The 24,638-nt window shown below is 46.5% G+C and overlaps 1 protein-coding gene across 1 annotated transcript in view; it reads right to left on the reverse strand.

Annotated features, from left to right (window-relative positions):
- Positions 1–6,597: 6,597 nt before the first annotated feature.
- LOC123755768 (cysteine-rich protein 1) overlaps positions 6,598–24,638 on the reverse strand; it is a 28,250-nt gene continuing 10,209 nt past the window's right edge. The window contains exons 2-3 of the mRNA XM_045738544.2: positions 18,818–18,970; positions 6,598–7,360 (exon numbers count right to left, since the gene is read on the reverse strand). Of these exons, the coding sequence (XP_045594500.1) occupies positions 7,317–7,360; positions 18,818–18,970 (197 nt within the window). The 3' untranslated portion in view covers positions 6,598–7,316. The remainder of the gene's footprint in view (positions 7,361–18,817; positions 18,971–24,638) is intronic.

A 24,638-nucleotide genomic window follows, 5' to 3' on the forward strand; every position in this document is an offset into this window, starting at 1 on the left:
AAGAAAAAGCACGTAATGAGAACTATGTCTGTTCAACGCAAGCAGTTTTAACCGCCATTGTTATGTCGTTAACGTTTCTTGAACGGAACACTAATGGTGCAGTGATTTGCACCGATTCAAAAGCAGCACTGCAAAGCCTAAGTAAAAATCGGGCAGAAAATCTTGCAGTAGTCGCTGAAATTAAGAGAGCTGTGAGAGTACTTACCAATCAGGGAAGAGTCATCAAGTTTCTATGGATCCCCTTCCATGTTGGAATATGTGGGAATGAACGAGCAGATGTGCTGGCTGCTGAAGGAGACCATATTGAACACTTCCTACCCAAGACTTTACTACAAATTAGAGGTATTGTCAGGCAACATCACCGTGACAAGGTAACTGAGGAAAGGAGGATAGACGCACAAACTAGTGAATCTATACGATGGTACAACATGGTTGCAGCTGGCAATCCCAATCATTATGGCGAAAACGAGGGAGAGAATCAGTAATAGCGAGAATCCGTTTTGGATACAAATATCCTTGGAGATATATAATGGAAACAACAGTAGGTCAGCGAAGTTGCAGAATCTGTTGTGAGAGTGATGGACACCGCCTTGACCACTATCTACGTGAATGTGAACACCTTAGAGACATTAGAAATATGTGTAGAATAATAAACCCCTTATTGTTTGAGTTAGGAAAACACTATTTGTCAAATATTGATACTGTTCTTAAAAGATTTCCCTATTTTGCACCCGCAAGAAAACGTAAGCTTTTAAGGGTTGATAGATGTTAATCTTCTTGTTTGAGGAGCTGTTTACTAAAGACAGTTAAGCAAGTCCCAGCTGTGTCTGAGTACAAGTACCAGGATGACCAACCCAGCAGGTTTTCTTCCTATTGGGGAGTGTTGTACATGCTGCTATGGCGGTGTCTCCACTCACAAGATGAGTGGCGCTGCCCAATAAACTCGCCCCTCGGGGCAAGATTTAAAATTTAAAACACACCACACTATCACACATGACAACACACAACACTACCACACATGACAACACACCACACTACCACACATGACAACACACTACACTACCACACATGACAACACACCACACTACCACACATGACAACACTTCACACTACCACACATGACAATACTCCATACATGACAACAATCCACACTACCACACATGAGAGCACTCCACACTACCACTCATAACAACACTCCACACTACCACACATTACAATACTCCACACTACCACACATGACAACACACCACACATGACAACACTCCACACTACCACACATGACAACACACCACACTACCACACATGCCAACACTCCACACTACCACACATGACAACACTTCACACTACCACACATGACAACACTCCACAATACCACACATGACAATAATCCACACATGACAACACTCCACACTACCACACATGACAACACTCCACGCTACCACACATAACAATACTCCACACTATCACACATGACAACACTCTACACTACCACACATGAAAACACTCCACACAACCACACATGACAACACACCACACTACCACACATGACAACACTACCACACATGACAACACACCACACTACCACACATGACAACACACTACACTACCACACATGACAACACTCCATACTACCACACGTGACAACACACCACACTACCACACATGACAACACACCACACTACCACACATGACAACACTGCACTCTACCACACATGACAGCGACATGATGACAGAAGAATTAGGATAACAAGAGCACTGTCTATTGATGACGAATATGGGGAACCAATCACAGCCCAAGAAGTAAGGGGCGCTATGAAAAAGGGTAAAAGTACAGCACCTGGTGAAGATGGCGTCACCTACGACATACTCAATGCACTGTGTGAAGTGTGTGGGAATCCACTACTCCACCTGTTTAACAAGTCATTCCTAAGTGGAGTGTTGCCCACACAATGGAAACACGCAATAATTGTTCCCATACCGAAGCCTAATGACCCTGGTAATTACAGACCTATCAGTCTCGTGTTATGCACTTGCAAGCTGCTTGAAAGGATCATCCTTAACCGACTGTTGCACAAAATAGGCAGGTTAGGGGAGTGGGTCAATGGATTTGTTAAAGGACGGAGCACAGCAAATTGTATAGTTAATTACTTGGCTAATGACACGACTAGGTACTCTGTATTTGTTGACATCAAACGAGCCTTCGACAAAGCACAGGGGGTTTCGATCCTGGACGAGCTTGCATGCATGGGTGTCAAGGGGAGACTCATGAAATGGGTTGAAGACTACCTCACAGGATGGAAAACCATGGTTTGCTTCAATGGAGCAGTCTCCAGAACAATGAATATGGAACTCGGGACCCCCCCAAGGCGGAGTCTTAAGCCCTACACTATTCAATGTACTTATGAACGCCATTGCAAATATTGATTTTCCGGAAGGAACACAACAAGTGGGATATGCAGATGATGTCCTAATACAAGCTCCCACCCTGGGAAAAATTGAACAGTCCATTGAACTCCTTAGAAGGAAATGTATTGAACTCGGTTTCACTCCACAAACAAGACGAAGGCATACTCCCATCACAAGCGGAGAGCAAATGAAGAACTGCAAATTAATGCTGTAACACTTGAATGGGTTGACCACTATCGGTACCTTGGCGTCACTGTCGGCTCTAACAAGGGAAAGAAAGAGGAGCTCAATCAACTCATAGGAACATGCAAAAGTCGACTCAGGGCACTGAAAGCTATGACCTGGAAAGGACATGGAGCCTCTATTGCCGTGCTTAAAATGATGTACACAGCCTATGTGCGCTCCGTCATAGACTATGCCGCACCAGTTCTCTGCACCTACTCCCAAAGCGATATGAAAAGGCTTGAAAGCATTCAAAATGAAGCCATGACAATCATTCTTGGAGTTCCAAGGACTGCCAAAATGTCTAATCTACGAGAGGCGTTGTCCCTTCCCAGTGTTAAAAGCAGAATTCAGGAGCTGAATGCTACGTTTGCAATTAGGATAGCCAGAGATCCCCATTTCAATGATATTGCTAAGAAAAAAACTAAGCTCTGTGCTACTTTCAGGGGGAAACAGGAGAAGCAAAAAATGGCATTCCAGATCAGTCTGCTACTTCGAAGAGCTTCACCTGCTTGAGCAATCCCGTGAGCTCCTGTTTGTAGAGAGGTTACCTCCCTGGGAGGATGACTCATGCAAGATCATCTTCAATGAAATGGCAACGAAAACATCCAACATGTTACCACAAGAAATGAGGCACAAGTATCTCGAGGAAATTTATAAAGAAGCTGGAGATGAACTAGATCAAATCTACACCGACGGGTCATCTAATCCTTTCAATGGTAGGGCTGGTGCAGCATACACGTTAATCAAGGATAATACTTACCAACGCAGAAATGAAGAAAAAGCACGTATTGAGAACTATGCCCCTTCAACGCAATCAGAGCTAACTGCCATTGATATGGCGTTAAGGTTTCTTGAACTGAACACTAATGGTGCAGTGATTTGCACCGATTCAAAAGCAGCACTGCAAAGCCTAAGTAAAAATCGGGCAGAAAATCTTGCAATAGTCGCTGAAATTAAGAGAGCTGTGAGAGTACTTACCAATCAGGGAAGAGTCATCAAGTTTCTGTGGATCCCCTCCCCCATGTTGGAATATGTGGGAATGAACGAGCAGATGTGCTGGCTGCTGAAGGAGAGCATATTGAATACTTCATACACAAGACAAGAGGTCTTGGATCCCTACTTCCCCCCCTCTCATTTTTAACCGGCCATAATAGTTCATATAGTCATAATTATAGGTTTAAGTATTCAATGAGAAAAGTTTTTGAAGTTTTTACCCTTTTCCTTACCTAAGATCATTTGATGGGATAGGTGTTCATGATAATGACACGAGGTGTAAACTATGTGGTTTGTTAAGGTCTCACACCCTTGCCCATTATGTTCTTGATTGTCCGTTGATTAATGTGTATAGAAACACTGAGATAAGGACTGTTCCTGAACAAATAGCCTGGATGTGTCACAACGGAAAGGTTGATGACATTCTTGAGAGATATAAGAATTTTGCACCAAGACTGTAATTTTTTGTTGAATGTCTCTTGCAAATTGTCTATACAGTATACCTAGGTCATAAAAGTATTTGTGTACGTCTGGTACCATACTACTTGTGTAAAGGTCGAAATGTAGATGTTTATCTCTCAGAATGTTTGGTAATATGTTTATTGTTTGTGATGTGTTTATATGTATGTATTAACACGATGTACTGAACGGGGTGAGAATAGCTTGAGCTACCTCATCCCTTTGTGTGTATTTTACCCCAATAAACTTATTTCAATTTCAATTTCAAGATCATTTTGGAAGCATATTTTTCTTTTATGTCTCATCCAGATTTAATTTAAAAATAAAACGAAACAAAAATTAAAAAGGGGTGTGAATAGCTAAGGTACACCCCTAGCTATACTTATTACTAGGTGAACAGGAGCATTTGGTGATAGAAATGCTCCCACCAGCCCAGGTTCATCACCTCTCATATTTTATGTTCACCAGTGTTTATTTACTTAATAACTACTGGTATAATATCTTGCTATTATAAAACTAATTCTAATATCATAAAAGACATATTTACTACAAGTTTCAAGCAGAGAATGCATATATAGTTAATAGTTAACATGAAGGACTCCGTTTTGAAACTCTGCTAAAATAAACAGCTAAAATGTTTTGTTTATAAGGAAAGCTATCCTCCGTGTTGTGCAGTAGAGAAAAAATGAGTTATATCCAGTTCACGTAAGGCTACGAGTGGTCGAGGCCGTCCTTAAATCGAGGCGGTGTACTTACGAAGATTTTCCTTCTTAAATGCTTACCTGAATACTAATGTAGTTGCTACGAAGGTGTTAAGAAGAAAAACATTCGTAAGTACGTACGTACGTAACTGCTTCGTGAATCTGGCCCAAGCTCTGATCAGACGTATGATATACATGAGATTTAGGTCGTGTCCTTGCTAAGGTTGCTGAAGGCTGTCTGAATGTAGGCCAGTTTAGCCAACGCAAGCTAATGTGACTGTATTGATGTGCATCCAGAGTCTCGGTGATATGACTTCTCCAAGATCTTTTACCCTCGTCTACCAGCTGATGGGTATAGTGTTGGTATTGGTGGTGTACGGAATGGGAGTGGTGCTGGTGAAGAGTAATAGTGGTGGTGAGGGGTGATAGTCGTGGTCCCCCACCTAGCTCCTAGCCTTGTGGCAAGTCCCCGCCTAGCTCCTAGCCTTGTGGCAAGTCCCCACCAAGCTCCTAGCCTTGTGGCAAGTCCCCGCCTAGCTCCTAGCCTTGTGGCAAGTCCCCACCAAGCTCCTAGCCTTGTGGCAAGTCCCCGCCTACCTCCTAGCCTTGTGGCAAGTCCCCACCAAGCTCCTAGCCTTGTGGCAAGTCCCCACCAAGCTCCTAGCCTTGTGGCAAGTCCCCACCAAGCTCCTAGCCTTGTGGCAAGTCCCCGCCTAGCTCCTAGCCTTGTGGCAAGCCCCCGCCTAGCTCCTAACCTTGTGGCAAGTCCCCACCTAGCTCCTAGCCTTGTGTAAAGTCCCCACCTAGCTCCTAGCCTTGTGGCAAGTCCCCGCCTAGCTCCTAGCCTTGTGGCAAGTCCCCGCCTAGCTCCTAGCCTTGTGGCAAGTCCCCACCAAGCTCCTAGCCTTGTGGCAAGTCCCCGCCTAGCTCCTAACCTTGTGGCAAGTCCCCACCTAGCTCCTAGCCTTGTGTAAAGTCCCCACCTAGCTCCTAGCCTTGTGTAAAGTCCCCACCTAGCTCCTAGCCTTGTGTAAAGTCCCCACCTAGCTCCTAGCCTTGTGTAAAGTCCCCACCTAGCTCCTAGCCTTGTGTAAAGTCCCCACCTAGCTCCTAGCCTTGTGTAAAGTCCCCACCTATCTCCTAGCCTTGTGTAAAGTCCCCACCTAGCTCCTAGCCTTGTGTAAAGTCCCCACCTAGCTCCTAGCCTTGTGTAAAGTCCCCACCTAGCTCCTAGCCTTGTGTAAAGTCCCCACCTAGCTCCTAGCCTTGTGTAAAGTCCCCGCCTAGCTCCTAGCCTTGTGGCAAGTCCCCGCCTAGCTCCTAGCCTTGTGTAAAGTCTCCACCTAGCTCCTAGCCTTGTGGCAAGTCCCCGCCTAGCTCCTAACCTTGTGGCAAGTCCCCGCCTAGCTCCTAGCCTTGTGTAAAGTCCCCGCCTAGCTCCTAGCCTTGTGTAAAGTCCCCACCTAGCTCCTAGCCTTGTGTAAAGTCCCAACCTAGCTCCTAGCCTTGTGTAAAGTCCCCGCCTAGCTCCTAGCCTTGTGTAAAGTCCCCACCTAGCTCCTAGCCTTGTGTAAAGTCCCCACCTAGCTCCTAGCCTTGTGTAAAGTCCCCACCTAGCTCCTAGCCTTGTGTAAAGTCCCCACCTAGCTCCTAGCCTTGTGTAAAGTCCCCGCCTAGCTCCTTGCATACAATCCGCCAACCAATAGGCGAGCCTTGGCCTCCGTAACAGGCAGTTTAATAACAGCTTGTGTTCTACACACAATCCCTTGTGTAGAGAAGCTGTTCAATTTAAGGAAAGTTTAATACACCTTGAAATTGTTGTATTTCTTTATTCACTGGAGTACAACACAATCAACAACCAATGCACATTGTTTTGAACCAGTTGCCTGAATGCAGAGAGAAAACATATTTAACAAATGTATATATGTAAGTACACATATATACATGTAACATGCGTATACATGAGTGGCTTTAATTATTGGTTTTCAGCTACATTATTGTAACGTATTCTCAGAATCAGAAGATACATGTGCTTAGCAAGCGCCTATGTGTTAAAGTTGGACTCACATAAATTTTAACAGTAATTGCCGGTGGGTGCGTGCTGGACATTAATGAATCGAGGTTGGCATTAACTTAGTGACATATAAAGTCGTGACATATAAAGTTTAATCCATCAATTAAACACTAGTTATTTAATGATGATGTATGATGCAATAAAGAAAAACACTGAAACTGTCACAACAGTTAGATCGGATGGTTAGGTTGTAGTATGTAGCCACATGTAGTATGTGACCATACTACATGTGGTTACATACTACACATGTTGATGCCTCTGACGAGAGAGCAAAGAGCAAGGAAAGCATTGCAGAGGCCAGCAGGAGGTGAGGTTAGCGTTTGAGGGCCAGCAGGAGGTAAGGTTAGCCCTTGAGGGCCAGCAGGAGGTGAGGTTAGCCCTTGAGGGCCAGCAGGAGGTAAGGTTAGCCCTTGAGGGCGGTGTGAGGGCCCGCGCAGATGTCGCTTCCCCTGCCCGCTCTACTTCTCATACTTGAAGCTCTGGGTGCCGCCTCGCCCGTAGCCTGCAACAGGAGAGTCACAATGATAAGTAAGCAAGCCTTCCGTTGATAGCTTGTGACAATATTTAGCGTGTCCTGTGGCATAATTATGGTGTATAAGATTTTGCAGTGCAACTTCGTGGCATTTTGGTTTTAATTTTTATCGAGGATTGTGTATGGGATGGTGCACGTTTTGTGGGGTTCGTTCCTTCCCGTTCATGTGTATATCCTAGCTCCCATCCTGTTTTTATATCCTTTCCATTTACTATATAATGGAACTGGCTTAGCGCTTTCTCCTGATAATATTCTATCTATATTTCCCTGAAGCAGATGCACTCGATGCAGCAGTCGGATCTGGCACACATGCATCTCAGCAGCTGCTGCAGAAGCCGCAGAGTTTGACTCTTGGCCGCTAATTACTGACAGCTGGATAACACAGCTGAAACATTAATTTATAGTCGTGTATAATGCGCCTGTTGCTGCTCCTTTGGTTTTCCATTGTCTGAATCTGGCAGTTAGTTGGAACAGTCATTACCAAACTTTGTTGTACTTCTTCCCTTTTGGTTCTAAAAGCATCTCCAGTGCCCCTACTGAAGCCAGTCCACGACCCACAAGCACTCAGGTGTTTGTGAAGTTGGGGCGTGAGGTGTGGGTCACTCTGCCCTGCCACCCGAGTGCTTGTGGGTCAGACGTTAACACTTGGGCTGGCTTCAGTTGGGATCTCCAGACTTCCTGTGATTTCAGTAGAATTCCGGTTGTATGACGTATACAAGTTAGTAAGTAATTATCAAAAAGAAGGCACCAAACCGGGAAGGTTATGTAGCACCATCAAATGTGCGGGATAATCAGAGGGTGCTAAATATCACCAAAGACGCCAATATGAGAACAGAAACGCATAAGGCGAACGATATCAAAGGTATCCGAGTCATCGAGATTACTATCGAGAGACAAGCGACCACGGGGGATGGTCGGAAAACAAGACACATGCTCGTCCCGGAAGGCAGGACACTCAACAAGGATATGCACGACCGTAAGAGGGACAATGCAATTAGGACAATAAGGAGCAGGGCGGCGCTCCATCAAGTGACCATGAGTTAAGCGAGTATGGCCAATACACAAACTCGCCAGAGCCGTTTCCCATCGCCGGTTACGATGGCAGGAGGACGGCCACGAGGACACACAACTTTTAAGAGAACGTAGTTTGTTACCAGTAGCAGACGACCAACAAGCCTGCCAACGGGTAAGAATGGAGGAATGGATAATCGGGTAAAAGTCAGAATAAGGAGTGCCTTTACGAGAGATGGGACAAGAGTGGACAGTTTCCCTGGCGGCAGCATCCGCACACTCATTTAAAGAGACACCAATATGGCTGGGAACCCAACAAAACTCAACCGACTTAAATTTACTGTGAACAAGAAACAGCCAATGCTGGATCTCGACAACCACTGGATGAACCGGATTAAAGGACCCGAGAGCCATGAGGGCACTACGAGAGTCAACAACAACAACTACAAAGGAAGATTGACAACAAGAGAGCAGGAGACGAAGAGCATAGAGAACAGCATAAAGCTCCGCTGTGAAGATGCTAGTCTCCGGAGGTAAGCGACACATATAAGTGTGATCAGGAAAAACAACAGAGTAGCCAACACCGTCCACAGACTTAGACCCATCAGTGAAGACAGAAACGGAGTGCGAGTGAGAAGAAAAGTGCTCAAGGAAAAGGAATTTTAGAACCACAGGAGGGGTAAAAGCTTTAGTGATGTGGGTCAAGGATGTACAAAACTGCGGAAGGGGGACTCTCCACGGGGGCAAAGAAGGAACAACACGGGGAGAAATATTAGAAATACGAATGGAAAGAGAATCCTGTAAGCGAGATAACCAGACAAAAAGAGGGAGTTGGTGAAGTGGAACAGGAACCGCAGGAGGGGTAAAAGTTAAAGCACGACAGAGGCGAGAGGAAGGATGTTGCAAGGATCGTGCAACATAGCGAAGACAGTAGCGATCACGGCGGTCCTGGAGAGACAGGAAGCCAGTGTCACCATACAAGCTGAGGACGGGAGTCGAACGAAAGGCACCAGAACTGAGGCGCAACCCAGTATGGTGCAAAGCATCAAGACAGCGAAGAGTAGAAGGAGAGGCAGATGAGTAAGCAGGGCAACCATAATCGAGCTTAGACAGGACGAGAGAGGAATGTAAAGCAAGGAGAGTGAGCCTATCCGCTCCCCAAGAATTATGAGACAATACCCGAAGGAGGGAAAGGGGCCTTAGTGCACTCAACACGGAGGTAAGAGATATGGGGAGACCAAGACAAACGAGTGTCAAAGAATAACCCCAAAAGCTTCGCAGAATCTTTGTACTCGAGGGGATGACCATAAAGTGACAAAGAGGGACGAAGAACGACCCGTTTCCGAGTAAAAGTCATGGCACAAGTCTTAGTAGAAGAGAACTTGAAGCCATGATTGGTGGCCCAAGACGACACGGAATCAATCGCAAGTTGAAGCCGGTGTTGAAGGAGAGGCGAATCATCACCCTGACAGCAAAGGGTTAGATCATCAACCTAGAGAGCGGAGAAGACACCTGAAGGAAGAGAGGAAAGAAGACCATTGAGGGCAACCAGAAAAAGAGTAGTGTTCAGAACACTGCCTTGGGACACACCTTCGTATTGCTGAAAAGAGGCAGAGAGGAAGGACCAAGCCTCACCTGAAAGAAACGACGAGAGAGGAAGCTGCGGAGAAAGAGAAGGAGATGACCACGAAGGCCAAAAGAATGAAGCTGGGATAGAAGATGATAACACCATGTGGTGTCTAAGCCTTTTCCAGGTCAAAAAAGGACGGCAACAACAGAGGTCTTCGCAGCAAAAGCAGTACGAATATAGACCTACAAGTTCACCAGGACATCTGTTGTGCTGCAGCACTTGCGGAAACCAAATTGAGAAGGGGAGAGGCGGTGATGGTGTTCCAGGAACCACATCAGACGAACGTTAACCATACGTTCAAAGAGTTTGCAGACACAACTTGTGAAGGCAATAGGGCGAAAGTCCTTAGGGGATGTTCCCAGAGACCCTGGTTTGCGAACAGGGAGGACAACAGCATCGAGCTGTTGTCGAGCCTCAGGGACTGACGACGACTCCCAGATCCGATTATACAGATCCGATTATACAGATTATAGACTCAGTAAATACTGAGACATGCATGGAGGGAGATGGCGAAGTATCTCATAATGAATGCCATCGGAGCCCACTGCCGTAGAACCGCAGAGGGCCAGGGCAGAACGAAATTCAGAGAGAGAGAAGGGACCGTTATAGGGAAGTCGAAGACGAGTGTAGAAATCTAATGGACGTGATTCAAGGACAGGTTTACAAAGAAGGAAAGATTGGGGAAGATGAAGAGCAGAGCTAACAGATGAAAAGTGGGAACCCAGTTCAGTAGCTACCTGCATCGGGTCCGCCACAAGAGTACCAATGAGGTGAAGGACTGGTGAAACATCGGGAAGGAACATACCCGCTATCTTGCAGATACGCTTCCAGATCTGTGGCAGAGGAGTTTTGGACGTAATGGTGAAGACATAAGATGCCCGACATTCACGTTTAGCCATACGGATGGCTCAATGGGCCCCCGCACTCGCTTTCCGAAAGAAAAGAAAAGAATCGGCCGTCTGCGGTGTTTCTTCCAGGCTGTACGCTTACAGCGGACAGCCCGAGCACAGTCTGCATTCCACCAGGGAACGCACTTCCATGGACTCCGAAAGGAAGAGCGAGGAATAGAGCGGAGGGCAGCGTCGAAAACAGTGTCATGAAAAAGGAGGCGAGAGCGAGGGAGAGGCAGAAGGGAGAGGTCAGAGAGAGAAGCACTGAGGGTAAATAGGTTCCAGTCCGCTTTAGCAAACTGCCACCTAGGAAAGGAGAGGGGAGGGCGAAAAGAGGAAAAAGGTAACAAGGATGGGGAAACGGTCACTGCCATGGAGGTCATCAAGAACCTGCCACGTGAAATGTAAGTAAAGAGAAGACGAGCAAAGAGAAAGATCAAGACAGGAAAGGGTGCGAGTTCTAGAGTCCAAATGTGCGGGCTCACCAGAATTCAGAAGAGACAGGGAAGAAGAGAGAATAAACGGCTCAAGAAGGTGACCTCGGGTGTTCCTCAGAACATCACCCCAAAGGGAATGACGACAATTTAAATCACCCAGCAGGAGCACAGGCTCTGGCAAGGAGTCCAGTAGGTGTTTCAGATCAGGAAGAGAAAGCAGGACACCCGTGGGGGGGGGGGAGATAAATGGAACAAACTGTGTGCCATTTCCCCACAAAGATACGAGCAGCAGAACAATGGAGAGGCGAAGGAAAAAGTAAGGGGACAAAGGGAACATCAGAGCGAATCAAGAGAGCCAGAAGAATTAATCAAGAAGAATTAGGAGCCCCAGCAGCAGCTGGGGGGGGGGAGAGAAAGGAATAGCCACGAAAGCGACCAGGACGAGCACCAAGTATCGGCTCCTGGAGACAGACACAAAGGGGCGAAAACTGCGAAATCAGAAGTTGGAGTTCGAGAAAATTGGCGTAATAACCTCGAACGTTCCATTGAAGAATGGACATCGACGAGAAGAGAAAGGACAACAACAGAGAACAAGGAAGAAACAAAGGCGAAAGAGCAACACAGCACGTTAAAGAAGATCAGGGTCAGCAAAGTCAGGGTTAGGGGGCATGGGTAAACTGAGCACAGACGGAGGGAAGGAAGTGGGAGAACAGACCAGAGGTAGGCGGGCGGGGTCCGGAGGAGGAGGAGGAAGAAGAGGAGGAGGAAGAGGAGGAGACAACAGAGAGGAGCATTCAAGGACAGCAGCAGGAAGACGGGGAGTAGAAAGAGAGGAGCGCACCTCAGCAAGGGCAGCAACCGAGAGGGAATCAGGGGCCAAAGAAACCTCCATAGCAGGAACAGGGAGCGCAACCACCGAAACGGGAGGGGAAGGAGCAATAGAGTCAGTAGTAGGGGCCGAGGAAGAAAGAGAAGCCTTCTTACCCACCGGGGAGGAGGAAGGAGAGGAGCCAGGCTTACGCTTCTGAGGACAGCAGCAGGAAGAGGGGAAGTAGAAAGAGGGGAGTGCACCTCAGCAAGGGCAGCAACCGAGAGGGAAGCGGGGACCAAAGCGCAACCACCGAAACGGGAGGGGAAGGAGCAATAGAGTCAGTAGTAGGGGCCGAGGAAGAAAGCGAATCCTTCTTACCCACCGGGGAGGAGGAAGGAGAGGAGCCAGGCTTATGCTTCTGACTTAAATAGACCGGTGTCCCAGCAACTACGTACCGGGCAACGGATTCCAGCGTCTCAACAGGAGAAGCTGAACGAGAGCACAGATGACGGCCGTTAGGAGAGCGATGGACATCAGCCCGCGCCGACAGGCGGCGGGGAGAGTCAATAGATGGAGGAGAAGGATGGGAAGGAGGATCGGAGGGAGACAAGGAAGAAGACACAGGATACATGACAGACCGGGTAGAAAGAAGGGGAACCCCAGACAGAGGACCAGGAGGGGGACCCTTCGGGACAGAACTCAAAAGAACAGAGGAGGGGGCAGTGGGCGTATCAGGGTCCACAGGCCAGAAACGGTTGTGAGTCTGAGGAAGGTGGGAAGGACGAGTAGAGGAAGAGCGCAACACGTGAGCATAAGAGACGTTAACATAAGGCGGGAGCCAGCGAACCTGGCGCCTCGCCTCAGGAAAAGATAAACGCTCCCGGTGCTTCAAGGTGAGGACGGCTGCCTCAAGCTTGTAAAGGATACATGCATGGGAGAAGGTAGGATGGGCCTCACCACAGTTGAGGCAGTGAGCCTGGGGAGAAGTGCACTCCGACTTAGAGTGACCTTCACCCCCACACAAAGGACAGAGAGAGACAGTCCCAGAGCAGCGGAGGGCACCATGCCCAAACCTCCAGCACTTGTTACAGAGCCTAGGAGAAGGAATGTACTCCTGGATAGAGCACCTGGCACCAGCAAAAATGACAGAGGGTGGAAGGGTCCTACCATCAAAGGTAATCTTCACAACCCGAAGGGGTTGACGGCGACGACCACGAGGGGGACGAGTAAACGTGTCCACCTGGAGGACAGAATGGTCCTGGGCATCGAGGATATGCCGAATATCATCGTGGCAGTCCTGCAGATTCCGAACACCGGTTGCAACATGGGGCAGGAGGAGAATAGTGCCAACACTGGCATTCATCTGAACATTCTTGGAGACCCGAACAGGGATCTCGCCAAGGCAAGACAAGGCTGCCAAGCGGGAAGCTGCATCCTGAGAAGGAGCAGCAACGAGTACCGAGACGAGTGGGGTTGAAAGTAACAGACGCATCCACAGAATCAACAAAATGTCGATGGAGGGAGAAATCGTCAGGAGGCGCAGAATCAAGCGGGAGGAGATCAAAGTTTTTGGCCCACGAAGCGGGACCAAACAAGGCTTGATAGGCATCAGAACGATAAGGAATCATGCGAGTGCTGCCATGTCGAGGAAGGCGTTGAGAACTCCCAGAGAGAGAGGGGTTAAAAGGCGCAGTAGTTACAACAAGAGATTGAGCTGTGCCAGGGGACGAGGTAGTCATCACTGGAGGCTTGGGGCTCGACCCAACCACAGAGGAGGGAGGGGGAGCCGAGGGGAGTAGTCAGAGAGACCAAAGGAGGAGCAAGGTCGGGGCCCAATGCAGTGGAGGCCACAGAGCCTGGTCTTCCAACACGGACTGACTCGGGGGCTTGGTCGCCCACTCCACAAGCCTGAGAAGGTAAAGGAGGAACAGAATACAACATAGGTACGAAAAAGAAACATTCATTCACGGATGTGCCCCCACACCCACCATGGAGCCACAATTAGAGGCAGGACACCCAACAAGAAGCTATCACTGATCATGCAGGGGCCTCCTAGGGGGTGCGTCGTGAGTATACGCCTCACAAACGCCACCTTAAGAACCGACAGTCCGTCGAGATCAGGTTCAGCGACGAAAGGGAGATTGACAATAAAAGGTTCCCCTCGCTCTCGACATTGGGTACTACAGTTCTACGGGTGCAAGAGTATGCCTCCTCAAGCACCCGGGCGTCAAAATAGAAGAAGTCCAAACGAATAACCAAAACAGCTAAAGGTCGGCAGGAAACGACAAGCAGATAGGAGAAGAGGGGGGAGAAAAATGAAACAGAAGAAAAAGGAAAAGTTGTTCAGCACAATTTGAGAGGACAGCAGCAGGAGCACAAGGATACAAAAGGACAGAGGACTGTCCCAAGAAGCATCACACTCTGGCAGCTGCCCACTAAGCCCCCCTTCATGGCATCAACGAGCTGAATGGGGTGGGGGGATGACGTATACAAGTCAATAGTGGTCTAGTGGCAGAGTACGCGACTGGCAATGCCGGGGTCGTAGGTTCGCGCCCACCTCATAGCACTATGTGGAATATTTGAGAAAAAACTAGGCGTACTGTTTATTATTTATATGAATTTACCTGACAGCTACCATCTGTCTAGTGGCCTCGGCGGACACAGGAAGCTGGCAGCTTGTTGAATGTCCATCCCAAATCCTTATCCTGATCCCTTAGCCGTAATGACTTAGCGCTTTCTTCTGATAGTTCCCCTTCCGTTTTACAACTGTCACGGTAAAATCTCTATGAAGAGATTCGGCCTGCTCCATCATCACCTATTCTACCCATATCACGTCTATGGGTAGACTAAGTACTGCAGCCACAAGAAGAAGAAGAACGACAACTACTTCCAGAGGTCTAGACAGTCTATCATGCAAGAGGAGCCACACATCTATGGATCATCCAATAAAATCAGCAGACTTCTAGATGTTACTACTGCTCGGCTTAGACTCGGTTACAAGTATCTCTGGGAATTCTCATTATCTGCTGATGTAGACCTGACCAAATGTAAACTGTGTCAACAAAATTATTCGCACACCCTTCGTCACTATGTGATGGAGCGCAAAAAGATACGTGAATTTAGAGACAATTCTATAACCAATGTTCCAGCGATGTGTAAATATTTCATTCAAAATGATCTGCTACCAGAAATTTTAGCCAAATATCCCCAGTTTGCTAACTGTAGGTAGTAACTGAGTGATTGTAACCTATCCACCGCTGCCCACTGGATGGGGGGCGGTGTGCAGGACAAACATAAATTTTGACACTAGCTCTCCACATATGTCAGTTGCTTAATTTAGAACCTGTACTTGAGGTCGATCTCGAACCCATTGTTGATGTGACGACTTATATTGAATTTTGTAACTAGTTCATCAAGATTGTAACTTGCTTAGCTAAATGAATTGTGGGGTTCAGTCCCTGAGCCCATTATGTGCCTCTGTAACCCTATCCACTACCGCCCACAAGATGGGTATGGGGTGCATAATAAATGAACTAAACTAAACTCTAGACAGTACCTCCAGTCCCCCCCATACACCAATGCCCGTCACCCCACCTCGCACCTGGGTCGCTGGGAGCTCACCCCATATCAAAGAAGCAGTTAAAAGTGAGCTAGTTCATAGTTACCGAAGTCACCAGCGCCATCTGCATGGCCATCATCGTATATATATATATAGGGCTACCTAACCCACTAAAATTCAGATTACTCCTGAGTGCTCTACTGAGTAGACCTTTTGACATATCTTGGTATGGTAACAGAGTTATTCAGTCTGGCTAACAGTATTCCCTCACCATATTTTATTTTGCACCTTAACATAACGTAAATTTGATTGTCTGTTTATCTTGTTCATTTTGTATACTTAGAATATAGCCAAGTTTTGGATATTATTTTTATTTTCATGTTAAGTATTTAAGTCATTTGTTTAAGTAAACTATTTCAAATGTTTGTTCTCTTTTGTGCTTTATCCTACAGTCGTCACACAGTAAAAATTCAACTTGCAGTTTAACTTTTTTTTTGTTCTTTTTGTTGCTTTTATGTGACTGGCATTCCATCTGCCTAGAGAGACTGCGCTACCATCTATTTTTCTCGTCATACAACATAGTGGGGACACACAAGTCCTGGAACGTATCAGTGGTAGAAAAGAATCAAAGATGTACACGCGTGGTGATGGCTCCGTGAATCTCCATCAAGGATGGGGTTAAACGGTGCAGTGGTCAAAACGAGAGACGTACCCACCCCAGGAGACAAAGTAGTCACCACTGGGGGGCTCAACCCACTGGGGGCTCAATCCACTGCGGGCTCAACCCTCCCAAAGAAATGCAAGGAGTAACGGAGAGGGTCAGTTGGGGTAGTGTGAGTCAGAGCCTAGTTTGGTCCTACCACAGCTATTGTAGAGCTGAGTTGAATATTGTAGAGCTGAATAGGATCTGAGTTGGGGGCCTGGTCGCCCACCCCACAAATCTAAGGATATAGGGTTCAGAATCTAACATGCTGTTTAAAGAAACCAGAGAAAAACTACGCTGCCAAGCACCCCAGTCACCACCGGGGGCCACATTTGAGGCACTAGCACACAGACAAGCACCCTCAGGGGAAACCGGAACAGTACACGTGAGCCTCCATTGAAGAGCTGAATGGTACCCCAGGGACCAATAGAGGCACCAACCCTACAATGACCCACTTGATCCAATGTCTAAGTGGCATTAACCAGACGAGCCGATTGGTTCAGGTGGACAGCACTGATCTTTTCTTTTTACCCCCGTCCCCCTCACCAGAGAAGTTTGTTAACCCTTTTCCCCCAGGTGTCACAGTCACTGGGTAGGTTCAACTCCCAGATGAAAGAACATAAGGGAATGTATAGGCCTTCATACACAGCTAATATACGAGGAGGGGGGGGGGGCATATTACCCTTGTGGAACGCCCCAGCAAGCAGGAACCACTGGCCTCTCCCACCCCAGGAAGCAGGAACCACTGGCCTCTCCCACCCCAGCAAGTTAGGAACCACCCCCTTCCACCCCAGCAAGTTAGGAACCACTGGCCTCTCCCACCCACGGGCGGAGGACAAGAGCCCCATCACCCCGTCAAGACACCATCCACTGAAGGGGGGTGACTGCTCTAAATCAGACACTTACCTTGGAATGCTATGTACTCCGCCTACCTGTAAATTCTTTGTTTTACTATTAACAGGTATAACACACACATTTCTGTAAAGGAAAGCATTTTAGAAAACCTGTTCACAACATTGCTTATATCAATGATTTTAAAAAGTTAATTGAAAAATATCATCATTAAGAAAGTAGTTTTATACCTGATAAGCATAATAAATATGAGCGTGAAATTATTAACTTTCTTTGATTCTTATTATTAAATTTGGTGCTCTGGGACTTTTTTTTAATTTTAATTGATTTATTAACAAGCTTAGATATAAATAGCACTGTGCTGGTAGCCCATGGCTGACAACTGGGGATCCCGGGTTCGATCCCCGGGAGGACAGAGAAGGCTGGTCACGTTTCTCTTCACCTAATGACTGTTTACCTAGCAGCAAAGAGGTACCCGGGGCAACTGTTGTGAAGTTGCAGCATAAGGAAGGTCAGTAGTTCCACCTTGCGGGACCTCTGTACAAGCCTATTCCAACAAACGATTTGACGGGTCGTATTCCGGGAAACCAATAAACGATTCCCAAGTCCCAAGAAGGGGACTAGTTCCCCAAGTTCCCTAAGTCCCAAGGATTAAGAACTTGCCCGGATCGCTACGCGTGCTGGTGGCTGTACAAGAATGTAAGAACTCTTGTATATATAAATAAAATAAAAAATTAAAAGAACAAAAAAATGAATTAATCTACAAAGAAATTAGTTTTCATTAGTTAATCCTTAAATCTATTTTCTTCAATAATCTTAAAATAGAAAACGAACATTTCTATTTGCTGCATTTAACATTAACTAAAGTATATTGAATGTTACACACAGTATTGATAAACTAATATTAACATTACGCAAAAAATGCCGATAAATTGTAAATATATATGCAATTTTTGCGCTAATGTGCATATATAAATTTCCTGATTTTATCCGAGACAAAAACCCCGAGACGCGTCAAGGGTCCCCAGGCCCCGCCTGCATTTTGTTTATTTACAGTTTTTATTTCATTAATTTATTTATTTATATATACAAGAGTTCTTTCATTCTTGTACAGCCACTAGCACGCATAGCGTTTCTGGCAAGTCTTTAATCCTAATTTTCACACACATCCCCAGGAAGCAGCCCGTAGCAGGTGTCTGACTTCCATGTACCTATTTACTGCTGGGTGAACAGTCGCATCATGGTGAAAGAAACTACTCATTTGTTTCCGCCTCCGCCAAAGATCGAACCCGGACCCTTAGGACTACAAACCCCGAGTGCAGTCCACTCAGCCGTCAAGCCCCCCCAGTTGGATCGTTTTGTGTGGGCTGGGAACACTGACTGCCTCAGGGTGCTCCGGCCTCCTGAACACACACAAGCCGCCACACTCAGCACTCGCCTCCAGAGGCGCCGTAGCACAGGGCAGTAGTATTATCCCTAGTGGTGGGACTCTTAAGACTCAGCAGGTGTTACTCCAGGACCCAGCAGGACTCACCTCCAGGGCCGAAGAGGGCGCCGTAGCAGGGGGTGGTGCAGTAGGGCTTGCCCTCGTGCTCGGCGTGGCTCCCCGGCGTCAGTGTCTTGCTGCACTTCTCGCACTTGAGACAGAATGAGTGCCAGTCCTTGCCCAGTGATGTCTTCCTCTCAGCTGTGGACACACAGTTGGCAAGTTATTTTTATTTATTTATTTATTTATATACAAGAAGGTACAGTGGGTTTATTAGAGTACAGAGCCTTCAAGTTTTACATTCTTGTAAAGCCACTAGCATGCATAGCGTCTCAGGCAGAGACGGTAGAAAGCACAGGCATGAGTGATCCGGTGGACCTTCACCTTCCCTACCTAACACCACCTTCCCTCTTCTTCTCCACCTTCAATACCTTTCACCGCCTATCCTACCCTTCACCCACCTCTTTAATTAAACATCTCCCCTCTCCTTCACCTTACCTATTCCCTTCACCATCTTCTTTACCCTTCAACACCTTACTTTCCCTTCTCTCCAACACCTTCCCTACCATTCAACACCTTCTCTTCATCACTGTAGCCATCTTCACTACACACTGCACCATGAAATCACATTAACGTGATTTATCAGTAAGAAAATCAGTAGGAGCCATAAGGAGTATTCGAACCCGCACATTTTTTTCACTATGCACTGTCTTCATCAATAAATAAAGGCAATACATAAGACAAACTAAGATTTAATCACCACATCGAAAATAATATGTTGGATAAATCTTAGTAAGGATAGAATCCTTACTATATAATGATAGACTCCCCCTTATGACCATCCCTTAACAACAACCAGTGGCCCTGCAGAGTTTGATGTCTCCAGCCTTAAGCATCTGTGTAACGGCCGGACATGTTACGTCTCTCCTCTCTCTTCCCCCCTTCTCCCTTCTCTTCATGGCCTTGCTTAACAAAGCAGCTCTCAGTCCCAGCTCTCGGCCAGTGGTTGGAAGTCATATTTTTGTAATTGTTTTCCTCTCCTCTGGGCAGCGAGGGCGTAACTTTTCCAACCGTTTCGAATTACAGAGAGGCCTGTTGATTACGTCACCCCTCTGTAGGCTTTTGTCAGTAGTATCCTGTTTTGTGGGATAACTCCGCCTTCTGGAGTTTTAAAGTTTGTTCATTGGACAAGGGACCAGGTATAACTTGCCACTGGTAGAAGGTGCAGACACCCAGGCCTGGTTCAAATGGATTGGACGTAGGCCTAGGAAAGGGCGAAGCTTCTAGAGCAAGATAAGCTTTAGGGGGTGGAGCCGAACGTCACCTTGAAGGATACAGAGGAAAAGATTGTTAGCGTGAACTGGGAGTACTACAGGGGGGGTGGGATGATCAACCAGTAGGGGGGGGGCACAACACCGCCTGAGAGGCAATGATAAAGGTAATTGTCTGAGTTTCCTGTACAATCCGTAATCCACTCTTAAGGAATAGGAGGTTACTAGCTTAGGGTAAATTAATCCCCAATATTAAATAAAATTACCGTTAATTATCTACTGTGAATTTTATATATTATTTCACTTAATTAATTCTGAGACATTGATCTTGAATTGCTTTTGGACATTACCTGTGATCTGATGAGCATTTTTCTGAGTAAAAATATTTCCCTTGTAATTCATGAAGTAAATGTAAGATAAATTCCATTACCCAATAAGTATTTAAAAGGATAAATTCCTTGAGCACTCGGCGTTAGTTGACTATAGTGTCCTCCCGAGGCAATTAGCCTTATTATTAAAGGTTAAGAAGAAGAAGTGGTTGCAGCATTTATATCTTTGAAAAGAGTAACCTTATCTTTCATCCAGTCTGTAATTGATTTTAAAGATATTTTTAACCCCTTAGTCATTTCTCCCTCCTCCCCCCCCCCCCCTGATAACTGGGTTAAGCATTTTCTGCTGTGAGGGCGAAATCTTCCAGTTCTTTGGGATTATATCAATGCAAGTCATTACAGCTGTAGGGTTACAGGTTACTAGCAATCATTACAGTGTTACCATAGTTGTGCAATAACAGCAGAACTTGATTGTCATTAAACGTTACTATGGTAGCAGCGATGTGTTCACCAATGTTAGCATCTGGACCAATCACCAATCGTTACATCTGGACTCGTATCGCGATTAGTGTGAGATTTTTATCCTATTGATATTACGTTAGTGTAACTACCTCTCGTGGAAGGCAGACCTCAAACAGAGAGGACTGCTTAGACGCAGATTTTACTTTAAGCCTGAGACCATAGGAATGCGGGAGCAAACCGCAAGGATTCCACTTAGGGTGAAATCCCATCCGCTTAGATCGCTGGCTCCTCCTAGTGATAACACACCATTCAGGGTAACCGACGGTAACTTCGTATTTCTGGAAGTGTGGCGCTATGAATTTGATTCAAGACTCACGAACAGATTTACATAAAGATTCATAAGGAAGAAAGACTTTGCAGAACATTGGTAAGTGGGACAATATTATCGTCTGACTGAACGTAACGACCGTTTCTTATGAACAATAACAGTTTATTCAACAAAAGACTAACACTACTACAACGACGAGTTTACGTTACTTTACTGTCTTCCAGTGGTACGATAGATACAGCTAATTCAACAGCCTAGTAGAACCACGGCATCCTACCCGTAATCGCGTGCTGAATAATGACACTAACTGAGCAGAAGTGTTCCCACTGTTGACACAAGCTTGCCACCAATATTCCTCATAGTCCTCCCCGCCAGATAAATACTATAATCACAACTTGCTCTGCCTCTCGCAGCCCTCCCTGCGAGATAACAAAAGTAACTAGGTGGGTAATCCAACACTGATAACCCCTTATCAAGTTTTACGTTAACACTTGTCTCTCAAGACACAAACAACAATAGTAAAAGTACACTACTTGAATTTAATAACAATGTCGTTAATTGACTGTCCACAACAGTCAGCAACAATTCAAATACTTTAACACAATCGAGTCTCAACGACACTCGACTGACAACAATACCACGAAGGCCCTTAATTACACCACACTTGACCCGTCAAGCATTCTGTGAGTAATTCCCAATTAATTACTGTCACACCGACAGCCTATTAATTCAGACAAGTTGTGATCGACACTGCTGTCACCCAATCGACAGGTGTCTCTCCGGTTTTATGACAAAATTACATTAACGAGGGTTAATTACTCTAATTTACTATGTACGATAGTACATCCTGCATCAGCGGGCAACATCAACACTGAATTTACTTGGTGGCGGGCGCTAATCCCCTTGATTAACTTTGAGTGCTTAATCAAGTGTCCTGCAGACAGATATAATTAATCCAACGAGTTATGCCAGCTCCATCTGACTTCACTCATGACAGTCAACCCTTGATAAATCATTATCCTAATTGACTATGAGCCACTAATTTGCCGTGCCACTGGCGGTTAATTAATCTAGAGCAACTTATGTTCACTACTAACGTCGCCCTCGCGACAAATCCCTCATCTCTGTGAACTCACTATGAACTGATAGTCAACTAACTGTCCCACAGACACTAGTTTCTTGCAACACAGCAGTACCCTCATTAAGCAATGTGCTCCCCCGGGATGACGTTAACGACTTCTTAAATTCTCACGGAATCCTTCACAAGATCACCACGTACTACACCAAGGACATTGTCAACAGATATCACAACACGGTACACCTTTGCATCCCAGTGCAATTGAAAGTCACACTTTCAGAGTGAATTACATCAATAATAATTCCCAGCCCCAAACACACAACACACAACTGTATAAAATGCCCTGGACAAGATATATATGTATCAATTAACCACCAGGGAAATCTCCCGTTACAAACTTCTCTACCGGAACTGGTTACTCTGGAAAGATAACCCATACATGGCATATATGGACATAGAGCATGAAAGAATAAAACAGACCTTCTTCCGCCCTTGGATATACAGTAATTATCCGTCACAACTCCACACAGTGAACTGTGTATCTCGTGTACTCGTACGCACGTCCTCTCTCACAGTTGGGCCCTCGCCTCAACTTGACGTTAATCCCGGTGTAACTCATGCGTCTACAATTACAAACCTCACAGGTGTTAATAGACAATGTCAAGATGGACCACTGGCTTCGAAGCCATCTTCTGAGTCTGATGCACCAAAACAGAATTCAGGTACTAACTCTCTTTCTCCAGACCGGTCTCACTCACACGACACTCCCATACATCCCTACCCCACTGGAGCTGAAGTAGACTGGAGCTGAAGTAGACTGGAGTGGAAGCTGTCCCACATACCCACCACAGCCCGGTGGCGTATGTGGGCCTGCGGGCCGCTCCAAGCAACAGCCTAGTGGACCAAACTCTCACAAGTCAAGCCTGGCCTCGGGCCAGGCTTGGGGAGTATAAGAACTCCCAGATCCCCATCAACCAGGTAACGTCCTTCACGGGGTCAGACAAGACCCCAGGACTGGCCCGGTGTCAAGACACAGGACACAAGGTGGGTGGGAGGTGCCACAAGTGCACAAGGCTTGGCACTTTGGAGCGAGACAACAAGCACGGTAGGCCTTCATAGCTAGTGATGGTTCGTGCACGCCCTCAGTACGGCGCGGTACGAAACTGCACGACGGCGGCTTGGATAAAGTCACGTAATGAAGATATCCTTCAACACTAGAAAACCTTCCTGAGTTCTTCTCTCACAGGTACCTATGAGAGAAGGTGTCTATGTAGGCAATATTTCCAATCCTTGGCCTAGGATTGGAAATGATCTCATATGATCTTTGCTTGGAAGTCACAGACTCTCCAAGCAAAGACACGACAAGAATGAATTTTGGGGCCAAGCGAGGGGCCCACCCCGGCCGGATAATCCTCAGCTTATATGTACCAATCACGGACAAGCATCTCCAGAGGCCTGATGCCTCGCCGAATCACGACTCTCCTTGAAATGGCGCAATCTACTACGTCATGGTACGAGGTGGCTGGTGTTGTGGGGGGGGGGGGGGTGGGGGTGGTGGGAGCCTATGACCGTTGACCCCCCCCCCCACAACCCCCCTCCCCCCTCCCTCTCCTCTTACACTTGTACAAAAATTCACATGACATAAATTCATGGCAATAACTTTCCTTACAGACATGCCACAGCGACCCCTGAAGGCTTGTCGAAAAGCTCTTGTCAGGGGCTGCCTGTAGACACCCATCAAGACTATCTAGGGTGAGTACTACTCAAAGTTGGGCCCCGTGCACACACACTGTGCACTGGCCTCTCCTGACATGTTGTACACCCACACACTGTGCACTGGCCTCTCCTGACATGTTGTACACCCACACACTGTGCACAAAGGAGCTGGAAATCCATCTCCCCACAATCAGTCAGACATTCTCTTGTCGTTAAACAGTGTAGCATCACGTTGGTCAGTATCCAATTTTGTTCCATCCAGAGGGCCTGTATGCAAATGCTGCATAGCCTCCTGCGCCTCTATCCAAATGTAGCATAGCCTCCAGCGCCTCTATCCAAATGTAGCATAGCCTCCAGCGCCTCTATCCAAATGTAGCATAGCCTCCAGCGCCTCTATCCAAATGTTGCATAGCCTCCAGCGCCTCTATCCAAATGTAGCATAATGTCATGGTCTGTTTGCAAATATTGCACAGCCCTCCATGGACCTTTATCCAAATGTTGCACAGCTCTCCATGGACCTTTATCCAAATGTTGCACAGCTCTCCATGGACCTTTATCCAAATGTTGCACAGCTCTCCATGGACTTTTATCCAAATGTTGCATAGTCACCATGGATCTTCATTTAAGTGTATCAGTTAAAAAGTAAATATTTCAAATTGTAAATGTTTCATTTAAATTGTAAATG

This window comes from Procambarus clarkii, chromosome 43, assembly GCF_040958095.1.
Source record: "Procambarus clarkii isolate CNS0578487 chromosome 43, FALCON_Pclarkii_2.0, whole genome shotgun sequence".
In the NCBI taxonomy this organism is placed as follows: domain Eukaryota; kingdom Metazoa; phylum Arthropoda; class Malacostraca; order Decapoda; family Cambaridae; genus Procambarus; species Procambarus clarkii.